Source organism: Microcebus murinus, chromosome 12 (genome assembly GCF_040939455.1).
Source record: "Microcebus murinus isolate Inina chromosome 12, M.murinus_Inina_mat1.0, whole genome shotgun sequence".
Classification (NCBI taxonomy): Eukaryota; Metazoa; Chordata; class Mammalia; order Primates; family Cheirogaleidae; genus Microcebus; species Microcebus murinus.
Genome location: NC_134115.1, coordinates 76,735,069 through 76,756,054, shown reverse-complemented (window position 1 = coordinate 76,756,054; position 20,986 = coordinate 76,735,069). Strand labels below are relative to the sequence as shown.

Here is a 20,986-nt window from a genome sequence, read left to right as displayed (position 1 = left end):
ATATATATATATAAAACATTTTGGCCTTTTCTTTCCTTGCTAAAAATCCAACCAGCTCTGGCCATAAAATATATTCCATGGGTCCGCAGACCCTGCGGGAATTCTTTCCTTGTGAGACTCAGCTCTGATTCTTTGCCTGCCGTGTGGAGGGCTGGTTCTCGTTATGGGAGGCTTTTGAAATAGCAAAGCAATAATTTGTGAAGTAAGGCCCATGAACTGCTTGGTTTAGCAAATTATGAATTTGGAAATAATATTTGAAGCTCATGTCAAAGTCCTGGCTACATAGGAAGTGCCCGTGTCTACACAAGCCAAACCTGGCAGCCACCCCACCTGAGTCTCTTCTCTGCCTCCCTGGCTCATACACGCATCATTATCAAAATCACAAGAGCTCCCTATTATTTAGAACCTACTTTGGACCAGAGACTGTTAGGATCTTTCTGTATCATACTACCAGTCCTCACAATGCCGCAAAGAATGCGTGATGACCTTCAATTATAAATAAGGGGAGGTAGAGGCTCAGAGATGTTCAGTGACCTATTCAAGATCACCATGCTCTTTCTTCTGTACCATGCCATCCTGAGAGCCTGAGCCAGCTCTGCTGATGATTGAATGCTTTGGGTTTACTCAGGGAAATAGGTAGGCTGCTACTTCTTCTTCTTCTTTTTTTTTTTTTTATGGTCTTTCCTTTCTTTTTGATCAAAATGTCCATTTTAAAGTGTTTAAATCATCTCAAGAGCAAATATGAGTTCCGTGTCTGCTTTTGATGGTCTTTCTGTCTCTTCCTTCATTACTGTACTGCCTTCTATCACTTCTTGTAACTGTCATTAAAAAGGATGATCTCTGAATTATATGATCGGCTTAGTAATGAGAAAGTCACACTCCCTTAGAACTGCATCTTAAATAATAGGTAATAGTCTTGAGTGAGGTCATGGAAGAGTCTCCTACATTTTGGTAGTTATTTTGACTTATCCTTGGTTTTTTTTTTTTGCCTCATTTTGAGGGCTTTTGCTGTTTCTAGGTGAATGAAGATGCTTGGTGTGTTATTAGGGCACATGAGGTGTTTCTAAAGCCAGAAATTAGCCTTACTTTGGAAGGTGAGATAGCCCTAACATTCCTACATATTACTTTTCTTATCCACAGTTAATGCCTATGCCAGCTCTCTGAAAACAGTATGGTTTGGTGGAGAATTTAGTGACAAACAGACCTGGGTTTGAGTCTTAGCACAGTAATTTACTTGCTAGAAGACTGGGACAAGTCATTCAGCCTCAGTTTCCAAATCTGTACAATGGGAGTCATCTTCCTCCTTTTACTTCTCTTCTGCCTTGTAATTCTTCTTCCTCCTCCTCCTCTTCCTCCTCATCCTGCTTATAATCATAATGATCCCTACAGTGTCGTTATGAAGATTAAATGAGATGATGGATGTAGAAGGAATTTATAAAGTCTAAGTGATTATAATGACACACTGATAATTACAATAGTTAGTTCCTTTGTGATCTCTCCAACATGTCAGCTGCTGTGTCCAGCAGGGAACAAAAGTAGGATACTCATTCTATTATCTCTCAGTTATTGTACCTGTATTGTAAGCTCTCTGAGTCTAAAGCACTAGGCATCTGGACCTTGAATCTCAACCCTTATTTCTGTATGATGCAGGTGAAAGATGGTAGTCCATGCAAGACCTGCTGCCCTAGAAGTTTCCAGGTGCCTGATTACTAGCTGTAGTTCTACTCTTTTTTCCACCTGCTCAAGAAATCATATTTATATGCAAATAACTGGGAGGGAAACTATTATACAATTGTCTCAATCAGTTTTCAAAATATTACCTTCAGGCCAGCAGCAATAGCATTACCTGTGAACTTGTTAGAAATTTAAACTCTTTTTTTTTTTAATTTCAGAATTTTACAGGGGTACATATGTTTCAGTTACATAATCTGCTTTTGTATAGTTTGAACCGAAATTATAAGTGTGCCCCTCAGTCAGTTAGTGTTTTTTGTACCCGTTAGGTGTGATTTTACCCATAATCTCCCCCCCTCCTCCACCTAGTTGATTTTCTTTGAATTTTAGTTCCATATGTGCACATAACTTTGTTTTTGTTTTGTTTGTTTGTTTGAGGCAGAGTCTTTCTCTGTCACACCAGCTGGAGTGCAGTGACATGATCATAGCTCACTGCAGTCTCAAACTCTTGGGCTTAAGTGATCCTCCTCCTGTCTAAGTCCCTGAGTAGCTGGGACTATAGGCATGTGCCAGTGCACCTGATTAATTTTTAAATTTCTTGTTGAGACAGGATCTCCTTATGTTGCCCAGGCTGGTCTAGAACTCCTGGGCTCAAGCAATTCTCCCACCTTAGCCTCCTAAAATGCTGGGCTTACAGACATGAACCACCATACCTGGCCAGAAATTTAAATTCTTAAGCCCCACCACAGACATACTGAATTAATAATTTTGGAGATTGGTTTCTGCAATCTGCAAGTCTGTTTTAGCCAGACTTCTCCAGGTGTTTCTGATGCATGATAAAGTTGGAGAACTATTGGTCTAAATTATCCAAAAAACCAAACACTCTTAATTGTTTCACCTTTTTTATTTGTGACTAATAACTCCTGACTTATTACTCAATAGGTTGTAACACCATAAGTGAGAACTGTGACTGGGTTACAAGGCAGTCTGTGTGTAAGAGCCACAGGAGGAGTCAGATGGCCTTTGGCTGCTAGCGACAGTGACCTCAACTCAAATTGGTTTAAATGACGAGGGAATGTATATCCTCCTGTTACCAGAGGTCCCAAAGTAGGGTGTATCCAAACATGTCATTTCAGGCATTCAGCTCTGCGTCTCTAAAATGCCCTTGTTTCTGTTTCTGCCTCCAACTGTGCCTTGGTTCCTTCCTCAGGCTGGTGGCACGATGGCTACATGGTGTGGGTCACAGAATGGCTGGCAAGGCTGCTGAGTGCTGTATCCACATATGCTCAGAAGCAGACACGGACTCTCTTTCTGTGCTTCTATCTTAAGAGAGAGAGAACCCTTTCTTGGAAGCCCTTTGGCACACTCTTTCCTACCTTCTTCTCAACTGGGCAATAACAATAAAATGTAGACTACCATTAACACATTCATTCACTTTCTAGTTCGGTAGAAAAGTCTGGTTTGGTTCTAGCTGGACTCCTTTTATCCTGCTGTGTGACCTCAGGTAAATCACTTTCCACTCTGTGCCTGTTTCTCCATCTGGAAAAATAGAAGACTCACTTCATTGGTCATTAAGAGCCCCAGCTCTGACTTCAAGGATGTCAGGTGACAATATTTCAACTTCATGTTTGAGAGGGGCAAATTCTTAAGAGCCTGGCTAGCTCTGAGTTCTGGTCTCAAAACTGTTGCTATCTGTGTGAGTTAGGAGATGTTTCCTGATGTTGAACCTCCATTTCTTCAACTGCAAAACGAGCATCTTAATGCCAGCCTCGCAGTATTTCTGTGAGGATTAAGGAGATTGTGAATGGTGAGCACCCAGCACAGTGTCTGGCCTATGGCAAGAGACTCAACGCTTGGTCTAGTCCACGGCACATGCTTTTTCTCTACACTGTCTTCCCCAAACCAATCTCCAGAACTGCTCTAAGCCCAACAACAGTTCTTTAAATAGATGAGAGAGCCGAGGTCCAGAGAGGGCTTGTGAGTCACAAAGTAGAAAGTCAGTCAGAGGACAGCCCAAGTCCAAGTCCAGGTTCCTGTCCTGCCTAGGGAACTGGAGGGTCAGGAGTTGCTCCCTCCCCTGCAGGACTTGGCCATCCCCAGTGGGCGAGCGGAAACCTCGGGCAATGATGAATAAGTCGTCATCTCTTTACAGAGTGGAAATTACTCTGAAAGGGCAACTGGGCTTCTCTGCCTGGCCCTCTGGAGCCTCGGGGATGGCTACTGCAATCCTCTCCCTGCCCCATTCCCACATTCCCCCAACCTGCCAGTCCCTTCCTCCTTTTGGCTGCTAGTGGCTGGTCTGTCTATCTACTCCCAGCTGAGGGCCAGGGCTCTAGCGTGTTCACGGAACTCTAGCGAGGCCTGTGTCTGGGTGTAAAACACATGGAAAAATCACACCTCCTCCATCTCTTGTGGCCGCTCACCTAGGAGATAGAATCCCAAATAACACCCACTTCCCAGAGTCCACTTGGAGGTGAAGAGGAGCAATAACAGGAAATACAACTTAGTGGAATGGAAAGAACTTTGGATTTGAGTCCAGCAGCTCAGTTTGCTAGTCCTGCCTCTGTCACCTACCAGCTGAAGGGTTTTGGAGTAGTTCTCTCACCTCCCTGGGCCTCAGTTTATTCATGTGTAAAATGGGTATCAGAATGCCAGCCATGTCAAGCCTCTCAGAGTTTCATGAAGAATGATGAATTAAGTCGTACAGTAACCACTTATTGAGCACCTGCGTGTACGAAACACTATTCCAGAAGCTGAGGACAAGGCACTGAACTAGCTCCTGTATCCTGGAACTATGTTCTAGTGGGGAGAGGATGATGATAAAATAATAGATGTGCCATAGAATGTCAAAGAATAATAAGTGTTTGAAGGAAAAATAAAACAGGGTATGGAGGTAGAGGTTGGGGGGTGCTATTTTAGTTAAGGATATCAGGGTGTACCTCTCTAAGGAGGAGACATTTGAGCACAGACCTGAAAGATGTGAGGGAGTAAACCATGTGGCTCGCTGGATGAAGGCTGCCCCGGGCTGAGGACATAGCAGGAGCAAAGGCCCTGGGGCATGCTCAGTGAGCACCAAGGAGGGTATAGTCATTGAAATACAGTCAGCAAAGGGAGAGCAGAATGAGCTGTAACTGGAGTTGTAGTGAATGGCCTACTAATAAGTGCCACATACACTGTAAAGTTCTAGTGCAACATGAGTGCCTCGATCCATAGCCACTTCTCCCTGCCTTGGGAATATATTTTTCGCATCCAGGGCAAGCACTAGGTTGGACATTTTACATTAGATTGAATCCTTAAAAAACACGCCATCGGAGGGGCAGTACTTCTTATTCCTGTTTTACACAAGGAGGTGCTAAAGGCAGGAGGTCCAGTACTATTGGAATCTAAAGATGGTGCTTTGCATGCTGTGGCAGACTTCTGGTTCTGGTTTTGTTTTGTCTTTCTATTTTTATGATGACCGCTCATATCCATTGACATTCACTGGGCACGCAGTGAGGGGGAGGTGGAAACAGGAAGGCAAGTTGGGCACCGGGGAGAGGCTGGGCAGGAGCAGACACTCCATGGATACATTTCCTGGATGGTTTTGTGCATCGATGCGATTAAAGGAAGGAGTAGACTATGAGATGCTGGAGAGCACACAGAATGAGAGGTCAGAGCTACTGAGGCCCCAAATGCAAAGTAGGGTTCTTCTGATGTGCCAGGAAGGTATTTATTGAGAATGCGAAGCATTTCAGTCACCTTCGGAGGATGTGGAAGTACCTCTAACCTCTACCCTTCCTTATAAAAGCCACATCTCACCTGTGCAATGTACCAAGTGACCTTGGGCAAATCACTGTACCTCTCTGAATTTTGATATATTCATCTGTTAGTTTGTGGACATAGCTATCTTATAGAGTTGTTGTGAAGCTGAAATGAAATGTATATGAAATACCAGGCATAGCAACATAGTATTGTGCATGCTTAAATCTTACGAATTGTCATTGTCATTGTTAATAGTAATATTATTATCAGTTGAGAAAGCAAGACAGAAATGCAAACAGTAGTTAATGTCCCAATCTCAAGGGTTACTGTAAGTATCAGGAGGATTAAGTGCTTAATAAACATGAATTAGTCTTCTCTTAGTTGTCCTTTAAGTAAAATGAGATGTCCTTTTAGACCTCAGAAAGCTGGATGGTCCCTCTCTCACCTGACCTTCCTTTCTTTCCCTTTTGCTGTTCTCTCTTCCCCGACTTTGGCTGAGCATCCCCTCCCAGGGAAGTCAGGTCCGGTTGCACAGGTTTTACAGTGCACAATACTGCTGCATCTAAGCTCACCATTCCAACTGTGGACATCGCAGGCATGTATTAATCGTTGATCGAGTGTCTTGTTCCAACAAATTTTCAAATACATGGAAGGAAAGGGTGTTAAGGAAGAGATGCTCTTTTCTTTGTCTTTTTCTGTCTGATTTGCCCAGAAGCACGATTTAGGCTAGCGGTGATACTCTGAGCTTTTAGTCTTCCAGTCTGTAAAATGAAGCCAGGAAACTGATGACGGCTCAGGCTTGCCATTAGCTTTGGGTCCTTGCACATCCAGAATTGGGCACTGCACTACCTAAGCTCATGCAATCAGACTGTGTGACTGTGGAGAGAGGAACTGTGATATGGACTGCGACCTTTTGGAGAATTGTGAGTCCTAGAGCCTCTATCTTGACCACAGGTGCCTGTAAACTGGGGGTGATAATCCTAACCTGCCTGCCCCGCAGGATTAACTGTGAGGATCAAATGAGGAGAGAGAGTGTTTTGTAAACCTTATGAGCTGTACAAATTTGAGGGATTACTTATAGTACAGACATACACATTCATATATGTAAGCATTTGTGTGTGTGATTACGTATATTATATATATATTTGTGTCATATATATGTATATATATATAGTGTATGTAAAGCTATAAACTCACAGGGATAGGTATGAATTAGAAGCTTATAAAACATACTTACTTGTTCAGGGCAACCCACGGCGGTTATTAAAAAGTAGGAAAAACTGACCGGCCAAAATTTTCCAAGCCTAAAAACCCTTTCAGAGTTTTCATTGTGGATTACAGAGAGAACTTATTTCCTCTTCTCTATTTAAAGGAAAGTTTTAATGTAAGTGAAGAAGCAAGAGCGTCATTGTAATTGAATGAAAACAACCTGTATGTGGGTGGGAGGGGTCGATGAGGGGAGTTGGGTGAAAATGACGATCACCCGCTCATTTTCCTCCCTCCTTCTCCTCCCACACCGTGTGCCCCCGGGAGAGCCTGCACCTGAGGTCGAGCTGCCCTGGTCACGTGCTTAAGGGCATCCGCCTCCAGTGGAGGCCCTGTGGTTGACCCTTCTTCTTTCCTTCCTTCCTCTTTGTGTCTCTTGGTCTCTTTCTGTCTCCATCTCTGTCTGTCTGTCTGTCTGTCTGTCTGTCTGTCTCTCTCTCTCTCTCACACACACACACACACACAGACTTGGAACTCTACCTCTCTCTGCCACCTCCCAGGCCCCACCTTTTTCTCAGTGATTCACCTCAGCCTGGTGAAACGGGTGAAACGGTGTTGCCCACACGACCAGAAAACCTGACTCATCTTTGCCCAGGCCTTCTCTACACCCTTCTGGATGCTGCTGCCTCCAGGGATGGGATGGGATGGGGAGGGGGATGTGCACTTTTGTCTGCGTGCATGTGCGAGTGTAGACGGCGAGTGGGTGTGGGGAACGGAATGGGCTCAGGATCTCATTCAATCTTCCTGGTGCCTCGATGCGGTCCCCAGTGGGTGCCTCTGGAGGGTCTTGGTCAGGTTTGGGTTTGAAGCTTGAGTTCTTCTCCCACCTTAGGGGAGAGGAAGAAAGACAAACAGGCTCCGTTATCTGCCAAAGATTTCCCAGCTATCTGCTAACCATGGACTTTGAGGTTTATATTTAGAAAAGGGAGGGAAGCTTTGGGCATTCAGCATTTTTTAATCTTTGGGCACATAGTTCGTGCAATTCTGATTTGGAAGGAGTAAGTGGTGCTAAATACATGAGGGTAACCACTTTCCCTGATTTGTTGAATTTTTCTTTTCTGTGCACCCCCTATGAAATGCTTCATGAATTAGTATTTTTCATAAGAGTAATAATAACAATAAAGTTGCCATTTATTATTTACCATGTACAAGACAGTATGCTAAGTGATCTGCATATACTATCTAAATTCTCATAAGATTTCATAGATTCCATTGAGATAGGTATTTTCACATCCATTTTACAGTTGTGGAAAATGAGACTTAGAAAGATAAAGTCATTTGCTTAGAGTCATTTAGCAAGGTCAGGACTCAAACTCAGGGCTGAGCACAATATTGCCTGTTCTGCTACTTTTTCCTCCCCAAAGGGAATTTAATATTGGTACCTTAGTAAATTTAATCATCTAACTCAGTAAACACGTGTGGAGGACTCGGTAAGGGTGGGTCCCTTGTCAGCCACTGCAGGGGGGTGGTTACAAGGCTGCATTAGTCATGACTCAGCTCACAGCCTGAGTGAAGAGAAAAGAGCACATGGGACTGCTGCAAAGTACTGGATTGGGAGTTAGAAACCTGCGATCGGGCCCAGTGCCTCTTCAGGTAGACACGTTTCTTGCCCGAGATTCAGTTTCCCTTCTGTCAAATGGGAATTTTCACTTCCACCATGGCGTGCCCACCTCACCAAGCATCTGTGAAGCTTAAGTATGATGAGATGGGGAGGGGGGCATGCACCATAAACTGTGACGGGTTTTACAAAAGGAGAGGGCTGTGGGAAGAGAGAGGCGGTCCTCGTTGGAAAGGGAGAGAAGAGTCCAAGAGCTGATGGGCAGCCAGTGTGGACGGCGGGGGTGGGCTCGGCTGGGCAGGGCCTCCAGGGCGAGTCAGACGTCAAGGAGCAATAACATTAACTGGGGAGATTTCCTGGGGTGTGAGGCTCTCTGGCAGGTAGACAAAGAGCCCAGGCCAAGACTGAGGAAGCAAAGTGCCAGGAGGAAACACAGGGGAAAATAAGGAGGAATCAGAATATTGGGGTGAACTATCAAAGTGGGTAAAGGAGAGAGCTAGACGGGCATTCTTTCTATTATGGCCATTTGCTTTGGCAGGTGGAGGTGAACTGAGTTTGACAGTGTCACACAGGGAGGCAGGGACACAGGCCGGTCTCCTGGATCCCTGTTCAGGGCCCTTTCACATGGGATCCAGTGGCCTCACTGGATTGCTCTTTCAACACAACTCAAAGGTCCTTGCACAGTGAAGCCCTAGCATTGCCCCCATCCCCAGCCCATGGGAGTTCTTCCAGCTGGGAAAGGAAGCCGAGCTTGTTCATTGACGCACTCACTGTGCCTAAGCCCGGGCTCTAGGGCTCAGATGGTCATTAAGACAGGCCAGGTCCCTTCCATAAGTTCTCCCTGTCCATGGGGGAGGAAGACAACAAACTAGGGAATCACGAGACAACGAGTTGAGCACCACAATGGAAGGAGACACAGGGAACACTGGGAACCCAGATGAAGGGCCCTAAACCTTACCGGACAGAGGCAAAGAGTGGCCAAAAGGAGCTTTGTGAAAGATACTGGGTATGAGCCAAAACGTAAAGGATGAGCCTGCTTTGTCTCAATGTGTTTACAAAACCTTGGCTGAGTCATTAGTTACCTCTCTGGCTTGACCCCTCCCTCATTCATTCAGTGGATCTTTGATGAGTAACTACTGTGCCCCCCACACTCTGCTAGACACCGGGGAAATCAAGAACAAGGGGGACGAGGCTCCTGAACTCATGGAGCTAACACTTTAGTAATAAAATGAAAATGAAGAGGTAAATAAACTGACAAACACAGCAAGTACAGGATGTCACTAGTGCTTGGAAGAAAAAAAACAAGGGTTCTAGGATGAGGCACAATCAAGAGCAGGCAGGAGGGGTTGCATTGGACGGGGTGGGCAGGGGGTTCTGAAGACATGGAACTTCAGCTGAGACGATGGAAGAGAAGATGCCACCTCTTCAGAGAACTGGCAGGAGATGACTTCTTTACTGTCACACTCTGTGTGCCCTGGTATGTCCTCAGGGCTGAACATTAACACACCTCGTTACCTCCCAAAGGAGGCCTCCTCTTCCTCCTGCTAACTCCAGAAGTAGCTATCTGACATTTCTGTCACCTTGCCTGGCACTCTGTGAATTTCCCTTAACCATAACCCCTTACATGCGCGTCATGCTTTGCAGATTATAAAGTACTTTTATAGACTTAATTTATTTCACTCCTCACGACTCCCTTGCAGAGGAGAGACTGACATCCTTCTCCTAGAGACGAGGAGACTGAGGCTCACAGAGACAGGGCAATTAGGAAGCGTGTGTCGTGGTGAAGGGGCCGCAGGCTTTGGGATTGGATCGACCTGGGTTCAAATCCTAGCTTCACTATGTAGCAGCTGTGTGATTGGGCAACTTGCCTTGACTCTCTGAGCCGCTCTTTTCTTCCATACAAAATGAAAATACTCACTTCAACCCTGCCAGATAATGTGCTGTCTCATCGCATTTGTGGACAGAGGGGGTCACGGGGCCCACCATCAGCAACCTCGTGGGTTTTGCCTTTTTGCACAGAGAAGGAGATGTTGAATGATGTGAATGAAGCCCAGAGAAAGTTGGAAGTAGGAGAGGAACTGAGAATCTGGTGAGAAGCACATTGTACAGTTGTATACCTGTTGATAGTGATCTTAAAAAGGAAGAAAAGGAAAGAAAACCACCCATGAGTGAGTTCTTCAAAGGCGATGAACACACACTGTGGTCCTTAGACAGTGGAGGGGGCAGGGGGACCTGGCTTTCCGATGACCTTCCTTCTCCTCCCCAGTCTGGTCTCCACATCAGCTCTCCTCACACATGTTAGCAATACCCACTGCAGCCAAACCCATTAGCATCATTTGTCCTCGAGACAGTGAGGATGACGAAGGCTTCTATGGCCCTAATTCATCCAACTATAGAAAAGGGAAGGCTCGATTAGCCAAGTGCATATTAATGCTATGGTCAATATTATTAAATTCTGTTTTAATAATAAGTTGCAGGACTCGTAGGCGGATTGCACATAAAAGCAGCCCTTGCAATTCTCCCTTGCTAAACTGTCAGCACCACAGGGAAGGGGCTTTGCTCGTGTGATTCAGAGCTGTGTCCACAGTTGTAGTCCTTTCCCTGGCACCTGGAGGGTGTTTGATAACTGCTTGTGAACTGTGTCGGCGGTGGGGCTAACAAGTTTGTTCTCAACCTCGATGAGTGAGGAAGACATGTCAGTTGCTCTTTCCACAAACTCCTCAAAGGCAGAGAACATATTTTTATAGCAGATAACTCTGGGGCCATGTCATAGCCTCTTGGTCCATGTGTCTCTCAGGCACAGCTGTGGGGAGCAGCTCTATGCACACCCAGGCTCACTCTGTGCAGCCAGTGACCTCAAACACACACTTGCAATTTCTGCACCACTTCCTTGTGCAAGACTGATGGAGCTCCCTATGCCCATGTGCAAGGATAGCTAAAAAAAGAAAAAAAAATGTGGGGAAATTAATGCCCCTGGGTGGGGGGATGCAACCAATGAGGATCAGAAATTAGGGGAGAAGTGCTCCAGTCCACTGACTTCCAACCAAACAATTCCGGGAGGTGTCCCGTTCACTTCTTAAAAGGTCCCTGCAGAATCGAGCTCCCATTGTGCACAACAGCAAACTTGCTGACATGCTTCTATATTGACTTTTCCTCTTCCCTGTCTCTGTCTTCCTTTCCCCCTGTGCCTGCTTCCTGCTATCATCTCCCAAATAAACCATCTGCACCCAAGCCATTGTCTTAGGCTCTGCTTTCAAGGCAGCTCAAATGAAGACATTCTTCTTTACATTTGTGTTCCCAGCCATCAGCTCAGTTTACAGTACCCAGTAGATACATTCACTCCCTAGGCAAATATTTGTGGAGAACCTGCTGTGTACAGGCACCGTTGTAAGTGTACAAAGGTTACGGGGCTCACTGGGCTTGCAGTGGGGAATATAGACAATACAGCAATTTGTCAACATGTGGGAGATAGCCATGGATTTTGTGAAGTGAAGTAAAGTAAGGAAAGAGGATATGGGTAGAGGGTGACAGTGGATGCTGCTTCAGACTGGGTGGCTGGAGGCCTTTCTGAGGAAGTGACACTTAAACGGGGATCTGAGAAAGGAGAGGGAGTGAGACATGCAACGACAGGGGGAAGAGCTCTCCAGGTGTGAAAGCCCCAGGTGCAAAGGCCCTGTGATAGGAGCATGTTTGGCATGTGACGTGGGGAGGGAGGATGCCAGCGTGGCTGGAATGAGTGAGTGAGGAAGGAAGCCCAGGAAGTGAGGGCTGGGCCAGAGGAAGCAGGACATTGAAGACACTCAGCAAATTCTTGCTGCGTGATAGAGCCTTTGTACCCCTCATCCTAGGCAGTGATTGATGATAGGAAAGGCTTCCGTTTTGGAGTCAGACAGCTCTGAATTTGAGTTCCAGCCTTGTTATTTACATGGAAAATGACCTTGGGCAACTTGCTTTAGATCTGCAGACGTTCTTTTTCACTTACAAAATGGCAATCATCAAACTTACCTCACAGGATTTATATGTGGTAGGACTGCTGATTGCAAGTAACAGAAAACAAAAGGAAACTAGCTTTGGCAGAAAAGAAAAAAATTATCAACTCACATATCTGAAATATCCAAGGATAGATCTAGCTTCAGACACCGCTGGCTCCAGGTCTTCAAATGATGTCATTAGGACTTGGTCCCCGTCCCAGGAGTTAGTCTGATCGATCAGGCCTAAGTCACTTGTGTCACTTGGTTTTTTTTGTTGTTGTTGTTTTTTGTTTTTTGGCCTCTGACGTGGAATGTCTGACTGTTGTTCACATGCCAATCTCTGAAGGATGGAGGGGGCCTTAGCTCTAGCTAAATCATACTGACTGAGGTTGGGGAAGGGCTGGTTCCCCAGTTGAATACCGGGGTGGTCTTGGCAGAAAGAGGCATGGCTTCACAGCAAGTCAAAGCAACAAATGTCCACTAGAGGGCGGGCATGAGGAGGAGTCAGAAGTCTCTTAGCACAATGCCTGGCACATAGACACTCTAGATATTTGCTAGAGCACGTTGCCTTTTTTGGAGCCCTTATTTTTCTTTCAGTGCCACGTGCTTCCTATTTACTGCAGATAGATCATTAAGGATGCAGCCTGGCCAGCGCAAGGAAGAGAATTCTAATGTCAGGTGCTGGTGTTGAGGAAATGGGGGTGGATCCAGTGACTGAACTTGAACCACTAAAGTTCAATTTCACAGAATTCAGTAAATAGCTGTATGGCCAGCCTCATGTTGGACACCTGTAACACAAAGATGGCAAAAACACGATTCCTGCCTTAAGCACCTTGCACTCTGGAGGCAAATGTGTGGTAGGAAAAGCACAGACTTTGGCTCCCAAATATCCTGGTTCCAGCCTTTACCATTCCTGGGTGGATCTCTGTAGGCAAGTTATTTAGCCTTCCTTGTGCATTTGTAAAAGCACAATTAACTTACTTCATGAAGTTGTATTGAATTTTAATCAAGACAGGTTGTTTCGAATGTTTAAACAAGATAACATAAGTAAAAATGTCTAGCATTGTTGACGGCATATAATAAGAGCTAAATAAACATTTCCATTCCTTCTTTCCTTGCTTCCTTTATTACTTGCTTTCTGTCTTCTTTCCTTCCTTCCGAAGTCACTTCCTTTTGCAAAAAACAGGAAGGTTTTAAGGAGTTAGATACCTAAAAGCAACTGAGTGTGACAACTAAAAATTTTACCATCAGGCAAATTAATAAGCCCCGGCGAGGGTGAGGTAGCAGGGGTTAGGAGAACACTGACATTTGTAAACGGTCCATGTATCAGGTGTACTGTTATCTTCTCTAATCCTCACCTGATTCTCTGAAATGGCTGTGATCATCTCTTTTTCAGCTGAAGAAGCAGTCTCTTAGAGTTAAATCATCTATCCCTAGGTAATATAGTTCATAAGTGCTGAGCCTGGCTTCAAAACTAGGTCTCTTCTGTTCCTCAAACCCACTCTCTTTCCTCTCTCTCCTACTGCCATTACAATAAAGGTGAGAGTCATTACATACATTAAAATAACATCATGTTGTGAAAGAAACAAACTAACTGCAACTGATGGGTGTGAGGCATTTAAAGATGCATTTTGTCACCGACAAGGTCTCAGAATGTCTTTCTGCATTTGCCCAAGAGGAAAGGTGGGGAGCTACAGAGGGAGCCGGGCTTGTCCCTGGACACTACAGCAAAGCAGGATAGGGAGGCCAAGCCCACAGCAACCCCAGATCCCCTCGGTGTTTTCCTGAAAAGAAGATGGAGCCCTGAGCTGGGGACCTTTCACCTCACCTGGGCTAAATAACTCATTGCACCCCCACCCCCTCCTCTTCCATTCTGGAATTTCTTTGCTGCTTTTCTCCCAACCTGTTTTCAATTTGTTCTTGTGGCCGGCTTTGGCTGTGACCTCAACTCAATCAGAAGCGAGGGGGTGAGATGGAAAGGGAGAGAGAGGGAGAACAAGGAGGAGGATTGGGGGACTGCTGAAAGGAGTGAGAATCGAGGTAGCGGGTGTGGCCTTTAGAAAAATTGCTCTGTGCTTTGTTGGGTTGGTTCTGAAGCTGCAGCAGAATCATGATTAACCTTTTCTGCAGAAGGTAATGAGAGCAAGGCTCAAGTCTGAGTGGATAAAGAAACGTATGGGGGTCTGGCCCCAGCCCACTCGGGTTACAGCCCCAGAAGAGCTGTAATGGGGAACAGACACATTCCTGTGCAGCGACTCCCAACTTCCTATCTGTTTTCAAGGAAAGAAAAACAGAAAAAGAATGTTAGAGGCTTGGGCAGGCTTGGGTGAGGCCGGGGCGGCAGCCTGGGTTCTAGGAAGGTTCTACCACGTGGCCACAGCAGTGTACCAGGGAGGAGGGGGCAGAGGCCTCTTAGGCGGAGTGGCCTAGTGGAAGGTATATGGAGCTCAGATGCAAAAGAGCTGGGCTTGATTGTGGATTCGGGTACAACATTCCTAAGCCTCTGCATTTCTATCAGGGAATGTGGCACAGTCTGGGGGTTCAAACATTTTAAGCAATAAAACTTTAAAACTAAGGTTTTATGAACAGTTTTTAAAACAAAAAGAAAAACTAAGAAAAACATGGACCATTAATATATAAAATGGATCAAACTGGAGTTGTTCTAGTTGGAGCTTAGTGTCGTGGGGAAGACTGGCCCCAGCCTCTCCCCTTATGAGTGTTCATTGGTACCCCTGGAGTTGTATATATTTTAATTTGCAAACCACTGTTGGAATATGTGACATTTTGGAAACCTACTCAACTCCTGTCTCTTCTGGACTTCGTATCGTTCTCAGAAATTCCAGATTTAAGAAGACGATAAAGTGAAATCAGGCACCTAGCACAGCACTTAGTGCATAGTAAATGCCCAGTAACTGCAAATCTCTCACATGCACATTGAATACAATGGTCAGAAATTGAAGAGGAAGGGCTCCCGTGTTAGCTTTGAAAGCTTTTCAATTTTCAGCATTTTTATCTCATAGACTGCAGGAGTCAAGACACCAGGTTTTTGTCCCAAATCTACTTCCCACTCTATGTATGGCCATGCACATGTCATTTTCCTTCTCTGATCTTCAGTTTTGTCACCTGTGAAAGAAGTTTGGATAAAAAAAAATATAATCTTTAAGAGTCCTTATCTCTACTCCGTTGTGATGATGACAAAAATAAGAACAACAAAAACAATGATAGTTAATATATGTTTTGAGATCTTACTATGTGCCAGACATTTGACTAATTGACTTGTATACAAGTTTTTTATATGATATCCACCACACTATAAATTAGATACTATTATTATTATGCCCATCTTACAGTTGAGAAGCCATATGTAAAGAGTTAAGGAACTTGTCCAAGGCAAGCTGTAAGTTGGGGTGTATGAGAATTTATTTATTTATTTATTTATTTATTTATTTATTTTAAAAACCTGAACTACTATGTAGATGTATGAGAATTTAAGGCTAGGCAGCGTGAACTTAGAGCCCAAGCTCTTAACCACTGCACTATGTTATTGCTCTTTCAACTCTACCATTGCCAGATACAGAGTGTAGCATATTGTGGAGTCACACTACATTGGTGAATTGTACTGATTTGCATTTGTGAAGAGAGAAGTCCCCAGGTCTTTCTTAGTACCCCCTCTCCACTAAGTGAGGAAGAACACTGAGGGGTTACTTCGTCCACCTGTCTCCATCCAAGTTGCATTTAAACCTTCTGAGATGGAGTGCCAAAAAAAGCAATCCCACAATTTACTTTATAGGTTTGTTCTCGTATTTAACAGTCCTTCCTCTTGTCAGATTACAAGCTGTAGAAGGTCAGGGACCATTTCTTTTATTGTCTCATTCCCCAAACCCATAGAACGAAGGGAGTGGAGTGAATTCAAGTGGGGATTGAATAACATTGAGAAATCTCACTTTCTAACACTATCATTGTAAAACTTTCTCTAGGAGGCAGCATCGTACAATGGAAAACTCATGGCTTTGGAGTTAGACAGATAAGGGTTCAAATCTCTGTGCTTCCTAACTTTGTCATCTTAATCTCAGCTCTACCATGGGTATGATAAAATCTAACTTGTCGGGTCACTTTGAGGATTAAATGAACAAAAAGGAAAGTATGTACTAAATGTCATTTTCTTTCCTTTTAACGTTTTTCATTTGAAGGCCATTATAGAGTTCCAACTAGAATTGGGCACTGAATATCCTCATAATCACCTTGACGTGACTAATTATACTCCAAGTTATCTAGTTCCTTCACTCGAATTAAACCCATAAGCCTTAGAATTCTTTAGAACAGTGCTGATCTTACTGACCTGACATGTATGTGGGGTTTTTAATCCATGATCCAAATGATTCTGAAATTCATGGAAAATCTGGAAAGCTGTGCCCGTTTGAAAATGAATGTCAGCCATCTTCTGGCTTCAAGGCAGTTAATTAATCCAGGCCACAAGCAGACCAAATTCCATCACGAGGAGCCAGCTCTTTCAATGGCTATCTGGAAACAAATCGAAAAGCAGACAGACATGGATCCCAGCTCAAAGAAAACAAATATGAGCAGCCAGACTGAGAAACCAAGTGAAACAAGACCCTCACTCCATCCAGTGACTACTCCCATGCATTCCTCTCTCTCTCTTTTTATTTTTAACTTTTCACGCCACACGTTGCTCTGCTTTGATAGCTATGGGAATGAAGATATTGTTGGTTTGTGATTGTACTGGGAGCAGCTAACATAAGAAATGTGGGATGCCACAATTTGTGGTGAATAGAAGTTTCATTCACCTCCTTGTTTTCCAGTAAAATCTCTGGTTCTGGGCATCTCTGTTTCTTTCTAGACTCTTGGCTCTACTTTCTAGACTCCAGACCCATAAAAGAGCCATTGGCCCCTCGCAACAAAGAGGAAAACTGAGACGTTGAGAGGTTTAAGGACTCTCAACCAAGGGTGGACATGGAATTGAGTCCCAGGTCTGTTTTGCGATGGCAGCTGAAACTGCATGTTGCGGTTGTTGACATCAGCCTGCTTTAGACACTCGCTCTGGCATGTACATGTCAATTCTATGGACGGTATATTGCCCTTTTTGAAAAAGGGAAAACAAAAAACAGAAGCCATCAGAACTACTCTACTGGACAAGAGGGACAAACACATTATGAAACTGTTGTTCAGCTGAGTCCAAGGCCATCCGAGCAATTCAGTGAGACAAGTGGTACAAGATTCCCTTGTGAGGCTAAGAGTGAAACATTTTTTTAAAAACTGTGCTTCTTTAGGATTGAAACTTTTCTTTGAAAGAGCAACAGGAAGTGATCTGTATATTCTGCCCAATCAGTGCTGTGATAGAGAAGCACCAAGTGTTTTCAAACACTTGGCCAACATTATCCTTCCCGTATGGTTTCATTGCATTGGTTTATTCTTAATCCCAGGTAGCGAGGATGTAATTGGACTGGCATCCTCCTCTTGTTTATTATTGAGAATATGCATGAATAGAGAATCTGAGGAACTCTACATCAGGCACAAAGAGAACAATAAACAACACTTGGGAGGCCTCATATAATTTCCTACTGCACTATAAAATACCTCACATGTCAGTTTTGCTCCTAAATTATCCAATTTTAGAATTGGAAGGGAACTAAGAGGCCATTTAGTCTGGCTCATTTACTTTATCTATTTTTAAGTAATTTTTATTGATTTTTTTTCTTGTTACAAAAGCAATATATGTCTATTGAATTTAATTTAAAAATAGAGATAAGCAAAAATAAAATAGGAAAAGTGCTCATTATCTCACTCTACAGACAGAGCCACTATTAAGCATTTGCTTTATTTTCTTCCTTCTGTTTCTAAATACAGGTATATATAAAAGTTCCACAAAATTAGATTATTCTGTAATAGCATAACCTATTTTTTAACTTCATAATGTGTCATGAATATCTTTTCATATACTTCATATTTTTCCATAAGTTATTTTAATGACTATAAAATATCCCATTGCATCATTGAACCACAATTGATATAGCCGTTTCTATATTGTCGAACACTTGTTTCTAAATTTTTGCTAGTATAAATAGTACTGCAATGTTTGTCCTTACGACTTTTTTCTTTTATGATGGGAATTTTTATTGCCCTTATAACTTAATCTTTCTGCACATCTCTGTTTTTATTTTATTTTTTCTAGAATCCCAATAGTGATACTAGTACCTTCATCTTATAGAGGAGAAAACTAAAGCACAGAGATGGGAATGTAGCTGCCCAAAGCTGTAATAGTTTAGCAGCACTAAGACTAGATCCCAAGATTCCAGATATTTAGTTATTTTTTGTAGTCTTCCTTACTTTTTAGTCTTCTCAATTAGTTCTCTTTCTAGTAAACTTAAGCTGCTTCCTAAAATCCAATGACTAGGTTGACTTTTAAAAAAGCATGGAATTGGAGGATCACAAATATATGGTGTTTATTCTAACACTGTTCCATCCTGACGCATGACCTTCATCACTAATCAATACTAGAACTCTTTATTCCTTAGCTGTACTAGGTCTCTGTCTTTCTCAAGGTAACACTCCATGAATCCAATACCAGTGTACAATAAAGGCCATTTGACATGAAAACTATTTTACATCCTTAGTGCAACTCCTTTTTTATAAAAAGAAGAAAATTGCAATTCCAAGAAAGAAGGACCGTGTTTAGGGAGTTAAGAAGGAGTTCATGGTAGTGACAAGGCTAGAATAGTTACTCTGGGCAGAAAGAAAGCACAGTCCTCTTGTCACCTTTTCATGCATTTCCATTATACAGTAATTTACTTCATTTAAGCCTTGCTACAGTCTTACAAAGGTAGGTGCTAGCATTCCCACTTTACAGGTGAAAAAATTCACACATAAATTTGAACAATGAGTCATCAGAGCTATATATTAATCTGTATCATTTTTATATCTTATGGTTTTGTTTTTTTTTTTTTTTGGTCCAGTAATCCTCCTGATAATGGTATCCAGACATTTTGTAGGTTTGGATGATAGCAAGAATGTCTGCTCACTGAGGAGCTCATCTTTCTTTGTCTGCTTCCAGGAGAATTCCTGAGTTTTGCTGATGACTTACTCTCTGGCCTGGGCACATCTTGCGTAGCAGCTGGTCGAAGCCATGGAGAGGTCCCTGAAGTCAGTATCTACTCAGTCATCTTCAAGTGTCTGGAGCCCGACGGTCTCTACAAGTAAGACGTGTTGGGTGCGTGGGAGCGTGAAGCAGACAGAATGATTTTAAGCTAACAGGAAACGCATGAGGTATTCTGTCCAGGCCAGCCAAATGTTTTATTGGCCAGCCTGTATGTGCATCATGAGATTCTAAGGTTTAGAAGTGTCCATTTGGGACATAGACCAATGGAACAGAACAGAGAACCCGGATATAAAACCATCTACCTACAACCAACTGATCTTTGACAAAGCAGACAACAATGTACACTGGGGAAAAAGAAGCCCTATTCAATGGTGCTGGGAAAATTGGATCACACAAGGTTAGTGCTGAAGGGTCCAGGAAGGCCAGAAATTCAAAAGCATTCCTTCTACTGATGGAGAACCTGCAGCCCAGAGAGCAAAAGCATCTTACTTAAGATAGTAGGAAAGTTAATCAAGGAGAGCTAAAATAGGAATCCCTGCCTAATGTTCTTTTATCTCTTCTGTGCAGTCTTCTCTTAAAAATATTACATTAGCATATCTCAGAGGTATATATGTATAAACTTGTATATATACACACTAAGATACATTAATACATATATATTGAGATGTATACCCTGATATATAATTTTTATTAATAGACTCAGCCTCTTAGAAATAGTGCCATTATTACTCCTTTGTAGAATACACTGGAGTCACTGTATACAAAATTCTGGAGATCCAAGAGGAAGTTAGTCTTGGAAAATAAATTAATTTTTTGTTTTAGTTTTTGTTTTTTCCCACCTTGATGGGTGTTGCTACATCTGGATACAGCCATCATAAGCTATAACACAGAGTTCTAGAGGCCAGTTCTCCTCATGTACCCTGATTATGAAACCATAGAACACCTCCCTTATCAACCTAGAAAGCTGAAATTGTTAAGAACTTGAGCTTTATTCACTAGTTATCCAACTAATTTATTTATTCTTTTATTTATTCACTCCATGATTGATTCACTCATCGATTTATGCATCTATCAACCCAAACATTCATCTATCTTCCATTCATTGCTCCTTCTCACCCTTCCCTCTCTCCATACATCCATCATCATCCATCCATCCATCCATCCATCCATCCATCCATCCATCCATCAGCCCTTAAACTCCTTCATTTCATTAACTTATTCATTTATCAGTTATTTCATTCTTTCACATATTTATTCACTCATTCATAGCTCACTTACTTATTCAGCAGACATTTTCTGAGGAATTCCTGTATCTTGGTACTCTGCTAGGGACTACAGTTATCCATGTGACTAAGACAGAGATCCTTTTCTCTGATAACTTATAACCTAATGGTTGTATGAAAGGCTACAGACTATGGATTCAAATCTGGCTTTGACATTTTTAGTTATGTGACTTTAGATAAGTGGTTTGCCTTTATAAGCCTCTATTTCAGCCTTTGTGAAACAGAAATAATAAAACCTAGCTTGCAGAGTTGTGTGAGAATTGAGCAAGAAACACACTAGTGCAGTATCTCTAAGTATGTGCCTAATAAATATTAGTCCCTCTTCAATCTATCCCTTACCTCTAAAACCCATCTCCCCTTTCCTCTACCTATCCGAAGACCA

At 43.1% G+C, this 20,986-nt stretch overlaps 1 protein-coding gene across 3 annotated transcripts in view; it reads left to right on the top strand.

Annotated features, from left to right (window-relative positions):
* ASTN2 (astrotactin 2) overlaps positions 1 to 20,986 on the top strand; it is an 852,746-nt gene that overhangs the window by 769,866 nt on the left and 61,894 nt on the right. For all 3 annotated transcript variants that reach the window (XM_012768786.3, XM_012768785.2, XM_012768780.2), the window contains one exon: positions 19,277 to 19,418. In XM_012768786.3, the coding sequence (XP_012624240.1) occupies positions 19,277 to 19,418 (142 nt within the window). The remainder of the gene's footprint in view (positions 1 to 19,276; positions 19,419 to 20,986) is intronic.